We start from the raw sequence: 21,684 nt of genomic DNA, 5'->3' as shown, positions 1-21,684 counted from the left end.
CACAGGAATAAACTGTAGGAGGAGGTGGGAGTACTGTGATGTGACATCACAGTTCATCAAATACTTCAAGAAAGGTACCTCAAATTCAACAAAAATATACTGGTTGTCACCACTTACACTGAGTGAGAGAAGGCAAAACTTGCAATCCAAATCTATCAGCTGTCCAGTATTTGACAGAGAGGGAGACCAGGGGAAATCATCTAAGCCTCAGACTTGGAAGAAATCAAAGTTGCAAATTCCATGCCAAGGCAGTGACAGAAGAACTTCCAAAAACATAGTTGGCTTTTGTTTTCAAACCTCAAGAGTTGGACAGTAATTGAGGTTGAACTGGTTCTACACTGAGGCCTTCTAGAGAGTTTCATTTTACTAAATCTGGTTTCATTTTTTCAGGCTTAATTGAGGCCAAGGTGCCATTGATGTCATAGGGACAGTTTCCTACAACAGGAAGGAATGGAACCTCTACAATACTTCATTAGAGATGAATTATAAAATCAATTATAAAGTATTTGTACACTGGAAACTTAACAAAGCAAGCCAAGCCTAATAACAGCTGGTGCCTTTCTGCTAGTAATAGCCAGACATAAGAGAAACCAGTTAGGAATAAAATGTCAATTCCACATTTCTTTGGAGGCACACATCACTTTAATTACTTCCCTCTTCAGTGGTTTGGAATTAAACACAAAATGCAAAGAACCTTCTATCCTTTCCACATATGTTAAAATAATTCATTATAAACCTTTTTTTTTTTTTTTTTGGAAAAGCAGAAGTACATGACTGAAAAAAAAGTCCCCCTACCTACTCCACATCACTCCTATTTAAATACTTTGCCTGAACACAGGCATATTTTACATTTGTTCTCTCCAACCTTGTGTCCAGGAAAAGTTTGCTACCATCTTGCTTTCATTTATGCTGACAATTAAGAAATACCAGTTTGGAAGAACAAAACCACTATTCTTTTCATGAGGTACTGTGCCTGTAAAAAATCACAATCTGTTGTAGGAACAAATCTTGGCAATTTTTAAGAAAAAACAGTGAAATTATCAACAAATATATTAAGCTACAGCTACTTCCCTCTGATAGTACTTTTTCTCAGGGCTGTAATACATTCTTTCTGCATGAAAAATAAAAAACACTTTTACAGGGAAATTTTCATGCCAGATTCAGTAAAGGCAATTCACAGAATTCACAAGTCTGCCCAGCTGTGAGTAATTGCAAAAACCTACCTAAGAAGAAGGAATAAAGACAAGATTCAGTCACAGCAGTCTACATCTATCATATTTATTAACATAAACTTATGAGGAGTGTGAACCAGGAATGTCCTGAGAAAAACCTCACCACATACAGTAAAGGGTACTTTTATAGACCAGTAAGTTTGTGCTTTTGGGTGCAATTCTTCACCAGAAATGCCACCCCAGGCAAAGGGTCCACATACCTCAGCATCATGTCAGATGGAGTGACCAACACTGTGTGCTCCAAAGGAAGATATAGGAACCTGTCCCCTTAAAACAGCTGTGGAACAACTTTTCCCAGAAGAGATAACATCACTTCAAAAGTCAGCATAAGAAATTCTGCCTATAAATGCTTCTGAAAACTGAATCAGACAGCAACAACTAATGAGAGTGGAGAACCCTATATTGTGCCTGGTAAGAAAGGACTCTAAGTTCATGGTAAACATGATCAGCAGCTCCCAATGTCCACTTTTCTGAACAATAAACCTCCACTGCAGACATCTGAAGCTTAAAGGGTTTTCTTTATTCGACATCCATACTATATAAACTAATTAGAGTTTGTAAGCAAGGAGAAATTAAGAATCTCTCCAGACATCTAAGGCTTACTCATGTTTTGCATCTTAAGTGAAAGGAAATTTGTCAGATGTTTGTGAGAGGTTTGAAGTTGGGTAGCAGTCATCTGTTTACCTTCATAGAGATCACACAACCCAAGACTAAGAATTCTAGCCAAGTTCTGTATCTTCACCCCTGGAAAATACCCTGAATGTAACAGAAAAAAACATCCTCTGATTTCAGTGGGTTTAGAATCTTGTACATTATTAAATACTTTGTGTGAGAGATTCATGGGCACATTGGTGAAATAGCAATAAGCCAGCTGTTTCAGATATCAATTCGATATTAACTGCACAGGCATATTAAAGAAGTGTCTGGCTGCATTGTTTACACAGCCATAGATGGAGACTAATATATTTGCATCACTGCAGATTGTCTATTTAATTTTGACCCTGCTGACATTTTGGACTCATAAAAGTAACTCAGTCTTTCTCATTTTGACTCAGTGCATGGAAATTTCTGCTACAAGTATTCATGTTCATAAAATAAATACACAGCTTTGAAATGTATTTTTCAATATTTGTTCACATCTTCACATTTGTTGACCATTTACTTATATAAAGAGAAAAGAAATTAAATGCGAGTACAGTGGAAGTCAATCCTTGTAAATGTGTACACCCATTCTTAGGCTTTGGGCAGCTTTATGGAAATGATTCCTAAACCACAACATGCCCCTGTGTAGCAAGTCCAGAAGACTTGTTGAATGACCACTTTGACAACTTAAATTTGCAGTGGGTTTTTATGAGATACTGCAAATGTCAGGAGTTGCACATTATGCAGTTGGCTTGCTTTGTGCTAACTTGCAGGAGGAATTCTAAATGCTTAACTTACATACAGAATCTTATGCAGTTTGGCAGCAGTACCAATATTTACAGTCACTACAGTAGCTGAGGTCAGTGCTGCAGCACCTCCCCTATATTATCTTGCATTTGAAATCCGGGCAAGCAGAAGCAGAGCCTTTCTCTGTGGAGCATCTCCACCAGTACATATCCCTCCAGGCAAAGCCAATAAAATTGTCACACACAACTAAACATCCATTTATTTGTATTCACCTGTTTCTCATCAAATCATCTCTACAAGACAGTAGTGACATAACATCACCACTAGTGTTTTATGTGTTGCTCCCTGTAGGGAAAGTGCTCATCCATAACTATCACATCTAAGCATTAATTCCATGAAAAGATAAAGTAACCTCAACTTTGTAAAGGAGCCAGCATTACAACAAATGGCAAACCATAAAGTGAGCATTCGTTTGTTTAAATGTGTCAGGTTGTGGTGCATGGGCCTATTCCTGTGACTGACCTTCTGGCAACTTTGTGTCTTCCCATGCAGCTCTTCTGAAATCAGTAAACTTTGGAGAGCTCTGAATGCATGCAAGTGGAGCACAATAGCAGGGGAGGTCAGAATTGCTAAGTTAACGGGAGAATTAAGGTGGCTAAAGATTTCAGTGAGTTGGGAAATATCATTTCACTCAATACAAATAATAATTTATTACATGCCAGCCGGGGTGCCACTGGCAAATTATCTTTACGTAAGTGATTCCCAAAATCTAGTTTGCAGTCCATTACACACCTCCATTCTCCAACACAAGAGGGAGCTGAAATATCTTGAGAAACAGAAAAACCCAGACAATGAAGGTGTTGGTAAAAGACAGTGTGATATCCAGAGCTGGAGAGGGCAGGTATAGCTGGTGTCTACAGCTGGGGAGAGCACATCCAACTGAAACCAAGCTGGCTCCTGCAGAGCCCCTGGACACCCCTGGAGCGTGCCCAGTGCTCCAGGGTGGGAGCAGGGAACACAGGGCACACACAGTGCACGTCCAGTGGCTCAGCCCGCTCTCCTGTGCTGGGTGTATCCTCTGGCACTGCAGCCGTGCCTTACTCAGAGCTCTTTGCAAAGCACCCAGAGGCACCCAAGCAGCTCAGATGGCAGCTGCATGTATGGCAGAGCCAGTCTGAGCCAGACCAACCCTGTTGCACTTCATGTGGAGCCACTCTGTTCTCTCTGCACTGCACCTCAACCCCAGAATTACAGGCAGGAGACACTGCTGTCCAACCTCGGCTCTACAGGCTTTGTACCACGAGCTCTGTCCCACACACTTGTATGGGCACAAACTGCCATGGGCACAAACTGCCATGGGCACAAACTGCCATGGGCACAGCACAGCTGAATCTAGGCAGGGCTGTAACTGAAGTAAAAGTACCTGGAGCCTGGCAAACTCTGCAAGAAGAACTCTATCCACACGTGCTTGGTGCAGACAGCCTGACCTTTTACAGGCAAAACCAACTGCATTTCATACTCTGAAGAAAACTGGCAGCATTGATGTCTGAACTATGGTTGCCCAAATGAATAACACAGAAGATGCATGTAGGAGAGCCTTTTAATTGAGCACAATTATTATGCTTTAAATTGCCTTCTAAATTGAGTATGTAATTTAATTCCTATAGATTGCACACTGTATACATTGACAGTCCTTTTAGCATCTTCAATCTACGATTTGCGTTAAGTTTGAAACCATAAAAACCTGGTCTAACTACCAGAATGGGGAATATAGCTTTGGAGGCCAGGACTACATCTATTTATACCTTATCCAATTTGCTGATTCTTAGTTTATGCAAGCCATTTGAGTTTGATCTCATAAATATAACTGCTAACTTTCTAAGGACTTAGTGATTCTTACAACTAACTACTTAATATGTTAACAAATACATTTGTTACTTAACATATTAATTTGCTGACAAGTGATGGCATTTTTCAAAATTGGAACCGATCTGATACAACACATCTAAAAATTTAAATAAATGACATCCTTCTACTGATCACGTCAAATTTATGCCAGTAACTTTTACCTTTACTAAACAAAATGAGCCTATAGAGCTGTGTAGTCATATTTGGGCTGAAAACTAAAATTATAGTTAATTTGGGATTGGAAAAACTAGGCTACTCCAAGATCTTAAATTCGATCTGCTAGTACAAAACCTTCTAAATTTCTAAAAGACAATCATATAAATCTGTCTAGGAATGGATAATACAAAAAGCTCCTGATCTGACAAAAATGCCTCAGAGTATTCTACACCTAAAATTCTTATCTCCTGTTTTCTGATTATAGATTAAATGTTTTGGAGTGAACAAGATAGAGAGTAATTTTCAGATCACAACCCTCCCCATTTCTTTCCTGTTTATGCTCAAACACTCACCATTTCCATAACAAGCATGTTCTGAATTGCTCAGAGAAGATACAAAGCAAACATTTATAATAATCCTTATTTTACAGGTAGGAACACCAAGACAGAGAAAAAAATTCATTGGTTCCAATGTTACCTCTTATTAGAACTATGACTGGGTCCTTCATTTACTGGGTCCCACTGAGCAGCTGCCCCACTGCCTCCTTAATAATTTGGTTTTAGGGTTTATGTGTAAACACCAAACAGCTGGGCTTCCTGTTGGCTGTTCAGGATCTGACACCAAATTAAAGAGGACCCAAGTGCTGCACAAAGACTAAACAAGAATCAGTGGTTCTAACAAATGAATTGCTGTTGGCAGATTTCAGTGGAGGTGAACTATTCCCCTTAAGCAGAATGCAGTGTGGAAGTAAGGCAGGAACTGGAGTTGTTGGGTAACTGGGAGAATCTTCCCAGCAGAGAGCATAAGAAAGGGGAGAACAGGATGAAATTTCCCAAGAGAGAAACCAGAACCTCTGAGTGCAGCTTCAATCTGAGACCCCTTCACATTCCTGCTCCTCTTGCAGGCAGGTGGAAAGACTTTTGGTACCCACATGTACAGTCTCAAAGTCATTGCAAATGTAATTTACACTCCCTTAAGTGGAATGCAGTCTTAGCATAAATCAAGCTCCTTTGCACAAATCCCTGCTCTCTAGTGCATGTTGTTTGATTCTTTGTGCAGCACTAAATATTTCTAGAGCTCTGACTAGAATATCAGAAAGCTTAATTTATTAGTTTCTCTTGTATTTTGCTCACCATAAAATAATAGACCCCTTTTCTACTTTCCATCAGCTTCATCTGTTAATGTTTTTTCTCAGACTCTTCCCCCATAACATTCTCTTCTCATTTTTGCATGTATTTCTCATCTACTTTCATTATTTTCTCAATCACAACAAAATACTAATTCTAATTGTCTTACTACCCATGATTTTTCCATTCTCTTTGACTCAGACGTCTGAATTATAAGTGTGTTTTGCTAGCAGAATTGGACAAAAATCTCTTTACTTATGAAGTAAGGATTGCTTTCAGAAATTTAAGACATTGCCAGTAGCTCTGGACATAATCTGAAGAAGCTGACAGAGAACAGAGGCTGATACTGGTGCTGTACCTCCTCTGGTTCCCTGGCTTGGGGATTTAAGAGAACACTTCATGCAATTTTGTCTATGACTTGTACATATGTTCATAGCACTGGGAGATGGGACAATCCTGCAATGAGTGCAGACAACCTCGATTCAGGAGTGGATGTTGGCCACCTTGCATTGTTCTGCTATAATATCAAAAGGCTGAAAACTCAAGTGTTTCGACCTCAGAGCTTCCCAAATGGAGAATCTTGCAGTATGTCTTACTTTGTATTTTCCTCACTGTAGCCAGTATAAGGGAGGTGACTGAGTATAATTTAAAAGACCCAGTCAGGGATTTATCACTCAACTTGCTTTAACATAGACAGGTTTAAAACAGCCTCAGCTGTTCCTGAAATAAATACTCCTTGATGTGAAATAACTGTGGCATAACTGAGCTAACTGGATTTTCTGTAGCATTGTTGATGTATGCTAATTTAGATGAAGATGAAGAATGCAAGAGTTCCTTTCATATTTGCCCTCCTCAAAAAAAAGAAAAAAAAATCACTGTTTTTAAAACAACATTACAGAGCTTTATTCTTTAAATCAAAAAATTCTTAGTCCATCTAATACTTTGGCCACTGCTTCTTTCCTTCAGATGTCAGCACACCTTAACCTAAATCACTAGGTCTGTTATACTTTATGGTGCTACTGGAATGGAAATGTAGGTTCTAGTAGGTAAACATTCATTAACTACTTACCAGCAATCCTCAAAAAGGGCATCTTTTGGAAAGCTTTTATGACTTATCTTCCGAGATCACAAAGAAAAAGAAAACTTAAAAAACAAACAAAAAACCCCCCACCCCAGAATAAAAGGAAAAGGAAGCAAGACCTGCCAGAATTAGATCTCAGAAACAACAGCTGTCTCTAAAGATTTCCTTGCTTAGCTGCCCAGTTACACAGCTGTTTTGACTGGTTACAATAGTATTTTTCTCTTCCTATTTTATGATCTCTTGCCCTGATTAAGGGGGAACTCTTGGAATGGAGTTTCTCCTGAAAATCCTGGGAATCCCACATTTGAAATGGCAGTTCTGACAAGTGTTCCAAGCAGTAAGACACATTGCTAGGTGCTTCTTGGAAAGCAAGCACACAGGGGAGCAGAAAAAAAAATACTCAGGCACAAGTAAGATGGGCACAAAGAATACAAGTCCAGAATCAGTTTTTCTGAGTGGACTCTACATATTGTGCTCCAAAGAACTTTGTTTATAACACCCAGCTCTGGTGGTGTTAGCAGCATAACTGTGACAGCACAGATTGCCAAAACCCTCCCAAGATCCTGGACAGATGTTCTGATCAGAAACCTGTGACTCTTTTCCTGGCTGTACTTATCACTGCCCAAGCTGGTGCCTGGAATCAGGCACCCCTGCCCGGGATTCGCTTACACTGTGGATTCTCTATCAAGTTATACTTCATTAGCAGAAATACAAGTTGCTTTTATTCACACTCTAAGCAAAAGTGGAGTGAAACCTATCTATTTATTTACATTTAATTAAAGATATTAGGGTTTTAGATATCAAGAAGTCTACCTCTCTGTTTCATTGCTTCTACAGGTAACAGCTATATTGTTATTTAACTGTATTGATGTATACATAATAAGAGTTAAACTCACCTCATACTTTCTAAATAGAAACATTCTTGAATATATGCCAGAAACACATGTTCACTACCCTTTTAATGCCTCACTTGTTATTAGCCTCACAAAGCAACAGAAAGAGATCAGCTGCTTAATTTAGGAGGATGCTTTCTACCACTGTCTTGTATCCAACTGGGAATTAATCACAGAAACAGTCGAAAATATAGCATTTCTTATTAAACAGGTGAAACTACAGAAGCCAAACCACTACAGTTCTTAGCTGATCATAAAGCTTCAGGGATCCAAAGGGAATTGTATGCAACTTTTTCATATTACTAGAAGGGTTGTTCTGATGGGCCTAATGTTCCCAGCATGTTTCCACAATTTAAGTAGTACAGAAACATTTTTCAGTTTTCCTCACTGAAGTTCACACAGGTTTGTCCTGTCTTGGAACTTATGCAACTATCTCACCCATCTCTGACTTGGCAAGACAAGTGCTTAAGTTAATTCTGAAGGACTAATATCTAGTAAGAGACTGTACAGGGACCAACAATGGGCCTGGAATTAGACTCCTCAGGCTTTAGTCCCTGCAGTCATGCAGGGCAGATCACAGTCCTGCAGTTTCTCTAAAATGCACTTATTTTCATTAAACATGTCAAGGTCCTCCAGTGAAAAGGACTTCTTTGATTTGATTTGTTTGTACTGTTATGGACCTAAGAGAAGACAGAGATGAACTTTCTATTTTGCCCAAGCAGTCCATAGCAAACAAAGGGTGACAGAGAAAGGAAGGAGAAAAGGAAGGTCATGACCATTTTTTCTGGATGGGCAATGAAACACTAACAAATTGAATCCCTGAGACACATCCTGTAGGTTCATATCAGAACCAGGAGCTTACTCTGCAGTTCACCTCTGGAGCAGGGCTCCAGCCATTCCTCCTGGCAAATACGGCTTTCCGTGAAGCAAAATATTCCTGGATTTCTTAGATCTGTAAAAGCAGCAAGAGACACTTTATAGCATAGAGCTGAGTTAAAGGAAGAGAGATCCACTGTAACATCTCTTCTGTATCCCAGTGGCTGTTGCACACAATGTGTTTCATGACTTCACTAGATATCACCAGTCTCCAGGACAAAGGCTCTTTTCAACACTCCGTTTCTCTGTGTAGGTCTCAAAAGAGTTAGCCTGCCCTGGTAAGAAACAGAATTTCCTCTGCTATGACTCCACTGTCTCAGTGAATAACACAGATCACTACATCCAATTTAAATTGACCAACTGTTGCTTTTCCTATCAAACCACTTTCTTTGCATCCTCAAGATAACCTCTTCAAAAAGAAATCTAAAATAAAGTTGGAACTGCTAAAGTTGCAGGAAGCCAGCTGTTTGCTTATCTAGAATCACAAAACAATTTAGATTGAAAGACATCTCTGAAGGTCATCTGATATAACTCCCGACTTAAAAACAAGGCTAACTTAAAAAGTAAATCAGTCTGCCAAAGGCCTTCATTGGCCAAGTTTTAAAATCTCCAAGGACAGAGATTCTGCACCCTCTCTGGACATTGTTCAGTGTTCAAGTAAGAACAAGCCAATGATACTTCCAAGTGCCCCATCCACTTCCAGTGAAGGAGAGCATGGTATCATTATGGCACTGTGGGGCTAAACAGACAGTGATGGGGCCATGAGACCATAAAGGCATTGTGGGGAGAAGGCAGTACATGGCTTCACAAAACAGCTTTCACTGCTAGTGATGCCAGCAGGGCAAGTCCTGCTGCAGTGCAGCATCCATTCCTGCTGCCCACAGCGTGAGATATGTAAAATCCTTTTTCCTGCAGTGACTTGGCTTTGTTTCTGTGTATCTGGTGTGTAGGCGAGGAGTTCTGCACCTGCACGAAAGCCGTGGGATCCATGACCTTGGCTTGCCTCGCTGGCAGCTTTCCCTCTGCCTCTTGGTGGTGGTAATCATTCTTTTCTTTAGTCTGTGGAAAGGCGTGAAGACTTCGGGAAAGGTAGAGCTAATATTGTCCTTCTATCTCAGCTACATTCTTTGTCTCCTTTAAAAAGTCTCCTAATTTTAGAAAGCAAGAAAGTAAATTACTGATTCTGAGGGATCCTCGGGGACCAAACCATGCAAGAGACCTTCACATATGTACAATGAAAATACATGATCCCAATTCAGCCTTTATTTTATTTGCAAGCTTTGCTTGTGTGATGTTACAAGTGGAAATTTTATTAGCATATTATTTTCAATTCAACAAAAATCTCTGAATTGTGAAAAGTGGTCACATCCAGAAAATATTTTTAAATACTCAAAATTGTCTTAAATGTGCATCCTATTCTTAGCCAAATGTACTAATACTTCAATGGCATTGAATGATTTGGTTTTATTATATAAAATGCCAGGTCAAGAGAAAGACTTGGTCAAAGTCACTTGAAGTTGCTCTTTGACATCCCTCAAAAACCACCTCAAGAGAAATTCTAGGGTTGGATACATCTGAGATCTTTTTGTACATTTTCATGACAGTATCACCTAATATGATGACTGCACTTTTTTAATATATGATACAGAGCTGAGCAGCTCATTCGCAGTCTAACACATATTGGTAATGTTTTCTCTTTGTCAAAACTGCCTCCTACTGGCATCTGTAAACTTATATCTGAAAAGACTCATGATACATAACAGCATTTTCCCCCAAGATGTCCTGTAAAGAGCTTCTCCATCAAACTGAACGGCCAAACCAAGAAAATGCCGGCTGTGCTTATCACACATTCTTAAATCTTCTGTAAGAGCTCATCAGTCTTTGGGATTTCTGTTGTCTGCAGGTTGTTTGGATAACAGCCACTTTGCCTTATGTTGTATTATTTGTCTTACTAATACACGGAATAACCCTCCCTGGTGCATACAATGGAATAAATGCATACCTGCACATAGATTTCAGAAGATTAAAAGAAGCCACAGTAAGTGTACTTTTCTGCTCTCATTCCTTTATTATTAAACCTGCTGCCTTGTTATTAAAACTGAAAATATTACAGCTAACTTCTGAACTTGTATAGCCACACTTCTGCTTCTGCATAAGCACTAGTCCACTGTCTCTGACAGTCTAACTTTCCCACTCTCTCCATAACAGCACTATCTCACACTAAACCCAAACAGTTCAGGTCACAAAACACTTGTCTGAAGGCAGTTATAGGTGTGGCAAACCCTTTAAAAAGTCCATGTTTTGACTGTGCACCCAGTAAATTACAGTATTCTTTATACAAGAAAATGGAGTCATGCAAAAATTTATTTCTCAAAAGGCTAAGAATTCCCTCGAGAAGAAAATCTTGCTATTTTAATCACTAGCTTAATATTAACCTGGTAAACAAAAATTCTGGCCTACGCAAATCTTGCTAAACATATAAAGTCAGGACTAACTCACCTGTTAAACCATGGTCCTTCATAGAAAGGAGATTTGCAAGAGTATGATGTTCTTATCCTGTTATTGAAAGTAATCTACATTTCACTGTATCACTTAACAACATTAACAACATTAAATATATATCCATACCAACTTACTTTGTGGAGTAACTTGGAACTAAGACTTATTTCGTACATTTTAAAGCAAGATCTACAAGTATAGTCACTAACTCATGAATTTACAGGCATTTCAGACCCACAAAAAACGAAGATCTGATGATTACAGAGAGATTTTACCTGTGCTATTCTAAAAAGATCATAGATCATTTATAAGACAGTGATATCTCGATGGATGGGTCACAAGACCATTCAAATGGTTATGAAACTGAAAAGCAATGACATCATTCTCCTAAAAGTAAATGCATCATCTTGAAAATTTGCAGAAGGGTCTGCAGTCTGTCCATAGTTGCACTGTATCTTTCCTGTGAATCCTATCTTGATTTTTCCAGAATAATTAAAAAAGACCTTGAGAGTTAAGAATACAGAGCTATTTTAAATACTTTTAGCAGAACAATACTTCCCTGGCTTTTTAATACTAAATTTGAAAACTGGCATTTCTTCAATAACAGAAGTTTTCACCAGAACCCAGACCCCATCTCACTCTATTTTGGAACAGTAAAACCAAACTTCAGATATGGGACTTTCATCACAAGGCAGTAGCCACTCCAGTAGTTCATACATTTAAATACAAAGATGCAAGGATGAACAAAGGAGGTGATTTAACTTCTCTTATGTATTTTAAGTGCTGTTTGGAAAAAAGCATCACAAGTTCAACTAGATGTCTATGGGGCTGTGCCTGCTTGCACCAGCTCAGGATCTAGGCCCCCATGACCATAGCTGCCCTCTGCTTCTGGAAGGATATTCTGTGCACTGCTCTTTCATAGCTTATTATTTCTGCAGCTGCTATTTAAGTGACCCTAAAGTTACTTGTTGCTAAGACAAAATTTTTCAGACAACAACAACAAAAAGTTGCTCTAGAATAGTGAAAGACTAAAGAGCAGTTATACAGAGAAGTTTCACTAATTGCTTTGCCATGTCAGCCTTTCCCCTCTTGGAGTCTGGGATACCTGCTGCTGCAATAGTCCTGTTTGTTTAATCTTAGTTCTCAGGCTCCAAAGAATAGAATCCCATTTCAGTTCTACGTCAGTGCATCCCTGGATCTGATTTATGATTTTTTTTTTCTTCCAAATGAAAACAAAGAAACATTGTAAGTCACAAAGAGTAATGACATACAGAGGCCTCTGCCAATGCTCTTCTAGAAGACCTTAGAGCACCCAGATCAAGGTCCAGGTGTGCCTCATTTTAGGGAGCCACATCCTGCACAGCACTGAGCAAGCCCCAAGACACCTCAGTTCTCAGGGATATTGAGTCCACAATCGTGTCTCTATAAAAAGGAGAAAAAGAGATTCACCTGAGGATCTTTTAACTAGATCAATGACTACATATATTCCTTGCTGAAAGCCCAAAGTCACAATGCTCATCTGCACTGCACAAATGGATATGTTAAATATCTATGTAAAACAGAACCTGTGTTCTGCTAAAGGGATCAGTGTTAATTAGGGACTTAAGTCAGACGTGGAGGCAACACTCACTCTTTCATTCACCTTAGCAAATATCCTGAAGATTATATAACACCTGGTGATACACACAATGTTTCCTCTCCTCACAGTACAGTAACTTTTTAAATCCACATACACAAGAAAGAATATGCACAAAAGTTAAATGACAAACACTGAAGAAAGCTGGAAAGACTGATGGCTGCCTCCTGTAAAATGCTTATTTTTTTTTCATTTTTCATGCATATAAAAACATACCTACCATAAAATATATTCGACTATGCATCAATCAGATTCAGCTGAAGTAAAAGAGAACATGAGCATCAACAGCAGAACCAGCCCCACTGTCTGCTTCCCATCCTGCTTCGGTAGAACAAAAGGAATGTTTTGCATTTAATCTTAGTTGTAAAGGAATTTCTGGTTTCTTCACCTTGATCTTTCTCAATTTGTTTCCTAATCAGCTACTAAGAGCCAAGACTCTTACTCAACAGACAGGGTGCATAAATCCTTTGGGAGGCAGCAGGTGCTAATGTCTTACTTCAATCAATAGAACTTAAGCACATGCTTAAGGGTGCTTGAATAATAAGAAAGGGGAAGCACAATGAATGCAATTGCACTGGTAAGACACAAAAGAGCTAAAGAACCACAGAAACAAGTGCTTTATGGTGGCATCATGCAGACCTAGTTATGGTTTAAACAAAATTGATGTTAAAAATGTTCAGGAATTTTTTTAACAAAAAGGGTTATCTGAAGTTTTAAAAAAAACAAGAAAAATATAAAGGTTTTGCACCCCTCCTTCTGCATTCTTATCCACAGAAACGCTTTTAAGAGACCACAACCCTATTAGACATCAACCTTTGTGCGAAAATAGGATATTAAGATGTAACTGGTATATAAAAAGAATGAGCAAGGAATTGATGTTACAGGACTGTCTTGCTATTATTGAAAGAAATCCATGATACCTAGAAGTCCTGTATGAACTGCAATTTCTTCTGCAACTCCTCCAGCTAAGTGAGAAAGCTGACGGATAACCTGCCTGGTTCTGTTCACAGCACATCAACTGTGCTTCAGTGTCTGATTCAAGAAAGCATCATATAAAGTCACACAAAGAAAGCTCTATTATGGGAAAGACAACGTCCTGTAACTCTTGACCCATTACCTATTTTTAGTTTTCTGATCGTACATTCCAAACTAACTTGGAACAAGGACTATTGGAAGTTTATTTCTGGTACCCAGGAGAAAAACCATGTAATCGTTTCAGTAGCCAGTAAAATCTCAGAGGTACCACTGTCCACCCCACAGGTAGCAGGGTGCACAGAGCAAGAACTTGCCAGAGGTTAAGCCATTCCAGACCATGACCATGCTCCATGTGACACCTCACTGGGGCTGGAGGCTCTTACACTCCCACAAGCATGAATGCCAATTGTTTTCCAAAAGCCAGTTGCTTTGTACTCGTCTTGCTTTTCTCCTGATGTATCCCTGTGGACTGAACTGACACTGACCATGTTGGTGTTGTTATGCAGGTGTGGATTGATGCAGCTACTCAGATATTTTACTCCTTAGGAGCTGGGTTTGGTGTTTTAATTGCATTTGCCAGTTACAATAAGTTTGACAACAACTGTTACAGGTAAGAGCCTATTCTTTCATTACTACTGCAAAATTATACTGTTTTATTCTGACTGCAGCTGGAATAAGTACTGAGCTATCTTTATCTTCAGTCATTTGTTAATGGCAGTGAGTTTTGCATAGGCATAGCAACCAACCCAAATCTTGTAACACTGTCTTCCTTATTGAAATTTTAGTAACAGGGACCTGCCAAGCTATCTGCTGCACTACAAAAACAGAATGGGATTAGGTCTGGACTTTAGACAGCTGTGTAAACTGTGCTGGTGTTTGCCTTTCAAAAGTACCATTAAGCGCAACAGTGAGCACAGGGTGAAATCTCATTGGTCCAGGAACTAACAGCAGAAAGATTCCAGTTTCCAGAAGTGTTTCTGCGCTTTGGGATTATATTTCTGATATTTCATGTTGAGTTCCAATTTAGGAATGCACTTTAAAATCAAGACAGTTGGTAAGTGCTTTGCTGAATCACCGCCATGGAAATTCAAACAGAACTGCTCTGCACCTTCTGAGAAATTCCAACATTTAGACGTTTTGCTAACATTCCATTTTGGAATGAAAACAAGCATCACTTAAAATTTTCCCGTGAAATATAAATTCAAGAAGTACACGTATTATAAATACATTGTGAACTGAAGGATGGAAAGGAAAAAGAAAAGTTAAAGACAATCCCTATCTAGTCCTTAAAGTGTTTTTGTTTTTTTTCCTCACTGGGCTGTTCCTCTTTCTACAATTAGGGATGCTTTGCTGACTAGTACCATTAACTGTGTCACAAGCTTCATCTCGGGATTTGCAATTTTCTCCATATTGGGGTACATGGCTCATGAGCACAAAGTTAAAATTGAGGATGTAGCTACTGAAGGTAGGAAGTTAATTTCATACTAATTTTACCCCTTTATTTTCCCACCATTTTTTCACAAGTGTGTTTATATTAATATTAGTTCAAATTAACTTGCTTGGAACTAGAACTCTGTCTTTAAATGCCTTGTTGAAATGTGAACTCTAAATGGCTTTGATTTATCTCACCTCTACTGAACTGAGGTTCCCCAAAATCTTACCCCCCCACAAGTGTTGCCTGTGCAACAAACAGGCCTCTGACTGTTTTTGGTGGTTCTGGTAAGCTCAGCTCTCTTGTCCTTTCACTGGTAACTCTCATCACACCCAACAGTTCTCCTGCCAGACAGTGGAGTCCACACCACGTGGTTCCTTCTCCCCCACATTGCTGAAAAATAGCCAGTAAGGTTGTGAATCCCATACAAGGTCATTCAAAGTGGAAAGAATGGCATATATTTTTTTTTATTAGCAACCTATCATGAGTAAATAATTAAAGTATTTTGGATATATTTTTGGTAAAATGCAAATTTTAACAGCTACTCAGAGTGTAATGGGAAGTGAAGTAAAAGTCAACTTACTCATAATTTACCTTATTAAAATGAGCACTTTTGTGACAATAAGAAACATCATTTAATAATACTTTTTTTTCCCCTGTTTTCTATTCCAGGAGCTGGTTTAGTTTTCATCCTGTACCCAGAGGCAATTTCAACTCTTTCAGGATCTACATTTTGGGCTGTGGTGTTCTTCATCATGCTCCTTACTCTTGGCATCGACAGTTCTGTGAGTAATTTTTCTTTCTAGCCTTGGCATTTTTCTTTTACTGTTATATTCCTTAAGTGGAGAGGTATCAACCTTAAGCAGGGGATTACATTTCAAATAAACATTCTGTACATTCCCTGAACCTGTTTTCACAGTCACAGGCAACATAGCAATAGCATTACTCCCAGTATTATATTTAAAGACTCACAATCATTAAGAGATTTAGGAAAATAATCTTTTACAAGCCAGAAAATATTTACTCACTGCTACTTTTTTTACAGTGGGGTTGTTCATCAACAATTATTACTGTTTAAAGTTATAACCCAACAACACTACTATGACTATTACTGCTATGAACCTGCAATAAGGTTTTGGAACCCTGCTTGCAAAACACAGTAAGACATTGAGTAAAGTGGTTTCTAGAAGGGATTTTTATATGTGCTGAAGTCCATCCATCTGCTCAAGACACACAATGTCTGAAGGTAGTCCCATTTTTTAATACAAACAGTGATACAGAATTTCCTGTAAATTTAGTCACAATTTAAAAATCACACCAGAATATTTCAGTGATTTCATTTTACTACAGTCTTGCTGTAAAGTGTCCAGTCAAACAAGTGTATTTGCTCTTTCCATAATGTGCTAAGTTTTACTACACCATGATATGCAGGACCATAGAGACTTCGTCCCACAAAATATTCCAAGCCCCCAAACAACTGTTGTTCTGCTTTGTTCTTGCTAAAGAGGCATCAAGACATCCTGTTATATTTATCTTAAAGGTTGATTAATTTCTGGGAATACCAAATAGGGTCTTTAAGGAATAATGAACCATGAACAAACATTCATCCTCTTTATTAGGGTAGGGGTTTCTTACTATTCCAAAGCATAGAAGTCTCTTTTGTAGTTCTGAATGTACAGAGTTGATCTAGGAATTTCTTGCTGGAAATGGCAAAACAGAGTGTTTCCATTGCTTACAACCTCAGGAAAATTCATTTGTTTTCAAGGGCAAGAAAGGGAAAGAATGAGTTGATAAGGAGAAGAGCAAAACTGAGAAAAATGAGGTTGGAGCAGGAAGCTTTGATATTCATTACAAATAGCTGAATGAGATCTTGTGGAGTGAAGGCTGAGCTCTAAAGGTCAGATTCAAGTCTAAATGTTTCCGAAATGTTTGGATTTTTGGATTCCAGCTCAGGTTCAATGAAGTTTGAACTTTATACACTAAGATCTGAATCCTTATACAAAAGTTAGAGGGAAGATTATATCTGGGTTTGTAGCTTGGCCATTTTTCCACTGTAAGCAAGAATGGAGGATGGAAATGAAGAGTTTAGCACAGTGAAAGAGCAAGAATGACCAGTAGGAAAAGGACAGAACTAAGGAGAAAATAAATGCTCAGAAGTGTTTAGATCCAGAACTGTGAACGTTGCAACAGCAGTAAATTTAAGACAATGTAAAGAAACATTTGAGTGGCAAAGCCACAGCTTGAAATTGCAGAACACACTTTTCCTACAAGTGGAGAAAGGTCTTTCTTGTGGAGCTAATTAAATACTGTGAACTAATGAACTGTGGCCAAGTTTATCTCTTTCTTTCTAAAAGAGGAGGGATTTGTCATCATTTCCCAAGGAAAACTCAGGTCATGCCGTACTATTTATGGTGATCTTCTCAACTCTCCCCCCACATCTGACTGATCAAGTCCCTGAAGGGAAAATTAAAATTTTTAAAGCTAAAAATCAAATAACCCCAAAGCTAGAAAAGAATAATTATACATGACTACTTTTATTCATGCACATAAGCCTCCACTGGCACAGAAATACAAAAAGATTGAATGGTCTGTACAAAAATGGAACTGTCGCAATGCAAGAGAAAGAGAAATCTGACCATGCAAATTTAAACAAGCAGCAGTGAAAAGGGCAGAAAGCAGAACAAATATTTGCAAACATTTTTTGAAGTAGGCATCTAGCTTGTTATAGGGAATTAACAAGGGGAGTAAATTGTGATACATTAAGAAATGGTCCTTTACCAAAATAGTTCAAGCTGTCTCCATTTTCAACTTCTCCAAGACCAATTAAGTGCCAACACAGTAGCAACTTCTGAAGAGATCAAACATTAACCCATCTTAAGTGCAGGGCACCCACTGATGCCCCCTGAGACACTAGGAAATACAAACCTACACAATGTTTTGGGGCATTTTACTTGTAAACATTAGTTACCTTTAAAGAAAAATTGGGTCCACTGCCCCCAGCTCCATGGCTCTAGGTAGGAATTATTCAGATTCTAAACAGACAATTCTCTGCTGCTGATTTCAACCAGAGCTGCTGGTTTCATCAAATTCTTACAGGAGAGGGACAGGCTATGTCAGCACCTACTAACCAGCTATTGTATTGCACCAAGCACTCCAGGTCTTGCCATGGTCTTCTAGTATCACAAAAGTAATGGAATTCAGCCTCTCCAAAATATTAAATGAATTTATTTATTATGACAAAAGACTGAAATTAATTTTCATAGCTTCTTGGTGAGAGGGGGGAAAATGTTTTCATTAATGGAAAGAAATTAAAATTCATAACCACATACATAACCCAGCAATTTCAGTGAAAATTTGGAAAGTACTTTTCCTATGTTGCAAAACAAGGGCTAATGTTCACCATTAACTTCTAGAAAACAAAGTCAAATTCTTTCATGTTGTCAACAAAAAAACATTACATCGAGTTTCCTGTGTAGTAATTCCTCCAAGTGTGTAAAGATTTTCATCAAACTGGAATTGGTTAAATGGCTAAAGTGAATCTTTCTTCAGCACACTTCCTCTAGATGCTTCTTGTGCCTGCCTTTTTATAAGAAATATCTTAAGGAGTTTAGTTACTTAATCTACCAGCTTTTTCTCCAATGTATATTGAAATGTATATTATTTTTCCCAAAGTACTTATTGTCCTGAGTCAGCAAAGAGTCTGCACAGGATATGGCTGTGGAGGCAACAACCATCACACTTGAGTTCCCTGGCACTCTCCTGTGTGAAGAGGAGAGTTAGAAAATTAGGCCTCATAACACCAGTGCTTTGCAGCTGAAATGTCAGAAAGCATAGAGGGGTTGGGTATTAATGATACCAGCTGCTTTACATTCTTTGTCTGAATTTACAACAGTCAGCAGGGTTTAACCAGAGCTCTTGCCTTCCCTCCCTCAGATGGGGGGAATGGAAGCTGTCATCACTGGCTTGGCAGATGATTTCCACATTCTGAAGCAGCACAGGAAGCTCTTCACCTTTGGCGTTTCTTTTGGCACTTTCCTACTTGCCCTTTTTTGCATCACCAATGTAAGTACAACAAAAGTTGCCATCAACATCCTACCTTAAAAATGCAATTAACCTTATCAGATAGAATTATGGATAGGTTCAGGTGACTATTTTTGTTATAAATGTTAGTTCTTTAACTTAAGGTCAGAACAGCACTTTTAATCTCACACACATATATATATACATATATATATATATATATATATGAAGCTTCTCTGGTTTTTGGCACAAGATCACTAGCTATCAACCAAACCAAGTCTTTGTTCCAAAGAGTTGACTGTGCTACGATTGGTTTTGTTTGATTCTGTGTGTTTTGTTTTGTGTTTGTTTGGGGTTTTTTTGTTTGGTTTGGTTTTGCTTTGAACTAAGAATTTCAAGTGACCAGACCCTTCATCATCTGGCTGCTGTCTTCTTGAAGCAAGTAAGAAGCACTCCTTGTTAAAAGAGCGTAGAATAATGATCTTCTCTCACCCCCATGTTTCTTAATGTTCCTTCATGTACCTAGATCTTATTTCTTACTCTGAACACCATAAAAAAAACCACACAGATAACTTATCCTGAACATCTAGTAACTGTGTTTATCACTGCCATCACCCTGAATGATTTGCCTCATCTGGCTTTTGACCACTAATTAAGGAATGAGAATCACAGCGTTCTAGGTTGGAGAGAACTTTCCTTTATTTGAGCAAAAAAGAAAAAGAAAAAAAGACCTGTAAGCAAAGATGCCAAAAGTGTTAGAAAACAACTAAAACTTGAGGTAGCCTCTGTGAAAGCAGATGTGCTGAACCTCTCTCCATCCCTAGAAATGGTTTCCAAATCTATACTAAGACTACTCAAATGGCATAAGTTCATAAATAACAAAGTTCTTCTCACACTAAAAGAATACCCCAATATTTTTACTCTAGTTTCCTCAAACTGAAAAACACTTAAGACACTAAAAGTAGATATATCATGCAAAATACCTATCCTTTTGATACCAAGCTACCTCTATTAATACCTAAAAACTGAACATGCTCCTTTATCTAAGTTTCAACTGAAATAAAATTTCCTGAAGTATGAGATCACAAGAAATTCAGTGTTAAAAGCCTGACCAGGTGCCAGTGGGTGCAATTCCTCTGCCTTCAAGTGAACTAAAGTAGTTCAAGATAACAACCTAGCTCCAGCTTTTAAGCTGTTAAGATTTAAGTTCATCCCTCCAGCTGGAATTCATGAAACTACCCAGACTTGTCCAAATGTATTAGTACACATAACTGAGGAACAACATTTCTAAAGTGTACAAAATAAAAAGAATAACCCGTATGAGACCATCACATGAAATTCACGTTTGATTTTGCCTTCTGAAATGTTAAGGCTGTATATATTCAAAAGCAGCTGTTTCTGAAACAAATATGCTTCTTACAAAATCATATTTGTCATTCACTTTACCAAGTTTGATAGCAAAGACACTCGTTTGGAGCAGGTGTAGAGCAAAAACAAGAGGTCAAACTCAAATGTCATTCAATAAGCAACATTTTCTTTCTAACACAACAAGCAAAGTTCGTTCAGTTTCCGGACAAGTCCCCAGAGAATTAAAAACCTAGACAAGGCCTAAGTACTGGTCTCTCTATTTTTGTAAATATGCACAGCTGTTTCAGAAAAACATCTTTTTATAAGAAAAAAAAAAGGAAAGTGATTGCAAAGATTAAAATCACCTACAAATCTAAATAGTGCAAGTGTTAATTATACCATTAGGGTAAAAACACGTAAAATGATTCCTTTGTTCCTCTCCTTCTGAACAGACATAGTCAGATTATAAAAGAAGATTTTAACAAAAATTTACTGCAACTACAAACATTTCAGTTGTTTCCAAGTGACAAAGAACATCCTGAAACACTTTACCCAGGTTCATTTCAAAACAAGTAAACATAACATGGTCTTCCATTCCTTGTTAGCCCAAACTCAGTAAAATGAGCAAAATACATCAATGACACAAATACACAGCACATTGTAAAACAAGGCAAAAAGTGTTCTAAGACTGCAGATTCACTGGACTACAGAACAAATGGCCAGGAACAAACTGACTTGTGGAAACTTGTAGAGGTCCATTCCTGCCATAAATTTAGGAAGTTCTACATTAACTGCTCTAGACAAGCCCTGCCCAACAAGCTGCTGAATATTTCCCCAAACAGCCAGTGCCTTCAACTCCCACTGAACAGTAGTGTCAAGAGAACTCATTAATCAGGCTAAGCCAAGGCTTCTGTTTCCCAATTAAGTGAGGACATGGATGAAACGAAGCCTCTTTAGGAGAGTTGCAAGTCTGATTCCACTATTTTGCATGCAAATATAAACTCGTGTCTGCAGCAACAGATCCATATTAAAATACTTGGGTTAAGATCATGTTTCAAGTAAAGCAGATTTCTGTTAAGTTGATACTAAACTACCAGGATTGTTCTATCTGTA

General features: G+C 38.3%; 1 protein-coding gene across 1 annotated transcript in view; it reads left to right on the top strand.

Moving 5' to 3' along the window:
• SLC6A2 (solute carrier family 6 member 2) overlaps positions 1-21,684 on the top strand; it is a 66,871-nt gene that overhangs the window by 27,551 nt on the left and 17,636 nt on the right. The window contains 6 exon segments of the mRNA XM_027729603.2: positions 9,613-9,751; positions 10,566-10,700; positions 14,279-14,382; positions 15,113-15,237; positions 15,877-15,989; positions 19,138-19,266. Of these exon segments, the coding sequence (XP_027585404.2) occupies positions 9,613-9,751; positions 10,566-10,700; positions 14,279-14,382; positions 15,113-15,237; positions 15,877-15,989; positions 19,138-19,266 (745 nt within the window).

The sequence above is a fragment of the Pipra filicauda genome, unplaced genomic scaffold, assembly GCF_003945595.2.
Source record: "Pipra filicauda isolate LSUMZ 115617 unplaced genomic scaffold, ASM394559v2 scaffold189_size1545977_pilon, whole genome shotgun sequence".
Lineage (NCBI taxonomy): Eukaryota > Metazoa > Chordata > Aves > Passeriformes > Pipridae > Pipra > Pipra filicauda.
The sequence above is the reverse complement of the archived record's forward strand: the minus strand, read 5'-3'. Positions and strand labels throughout refer to the sequence as shown.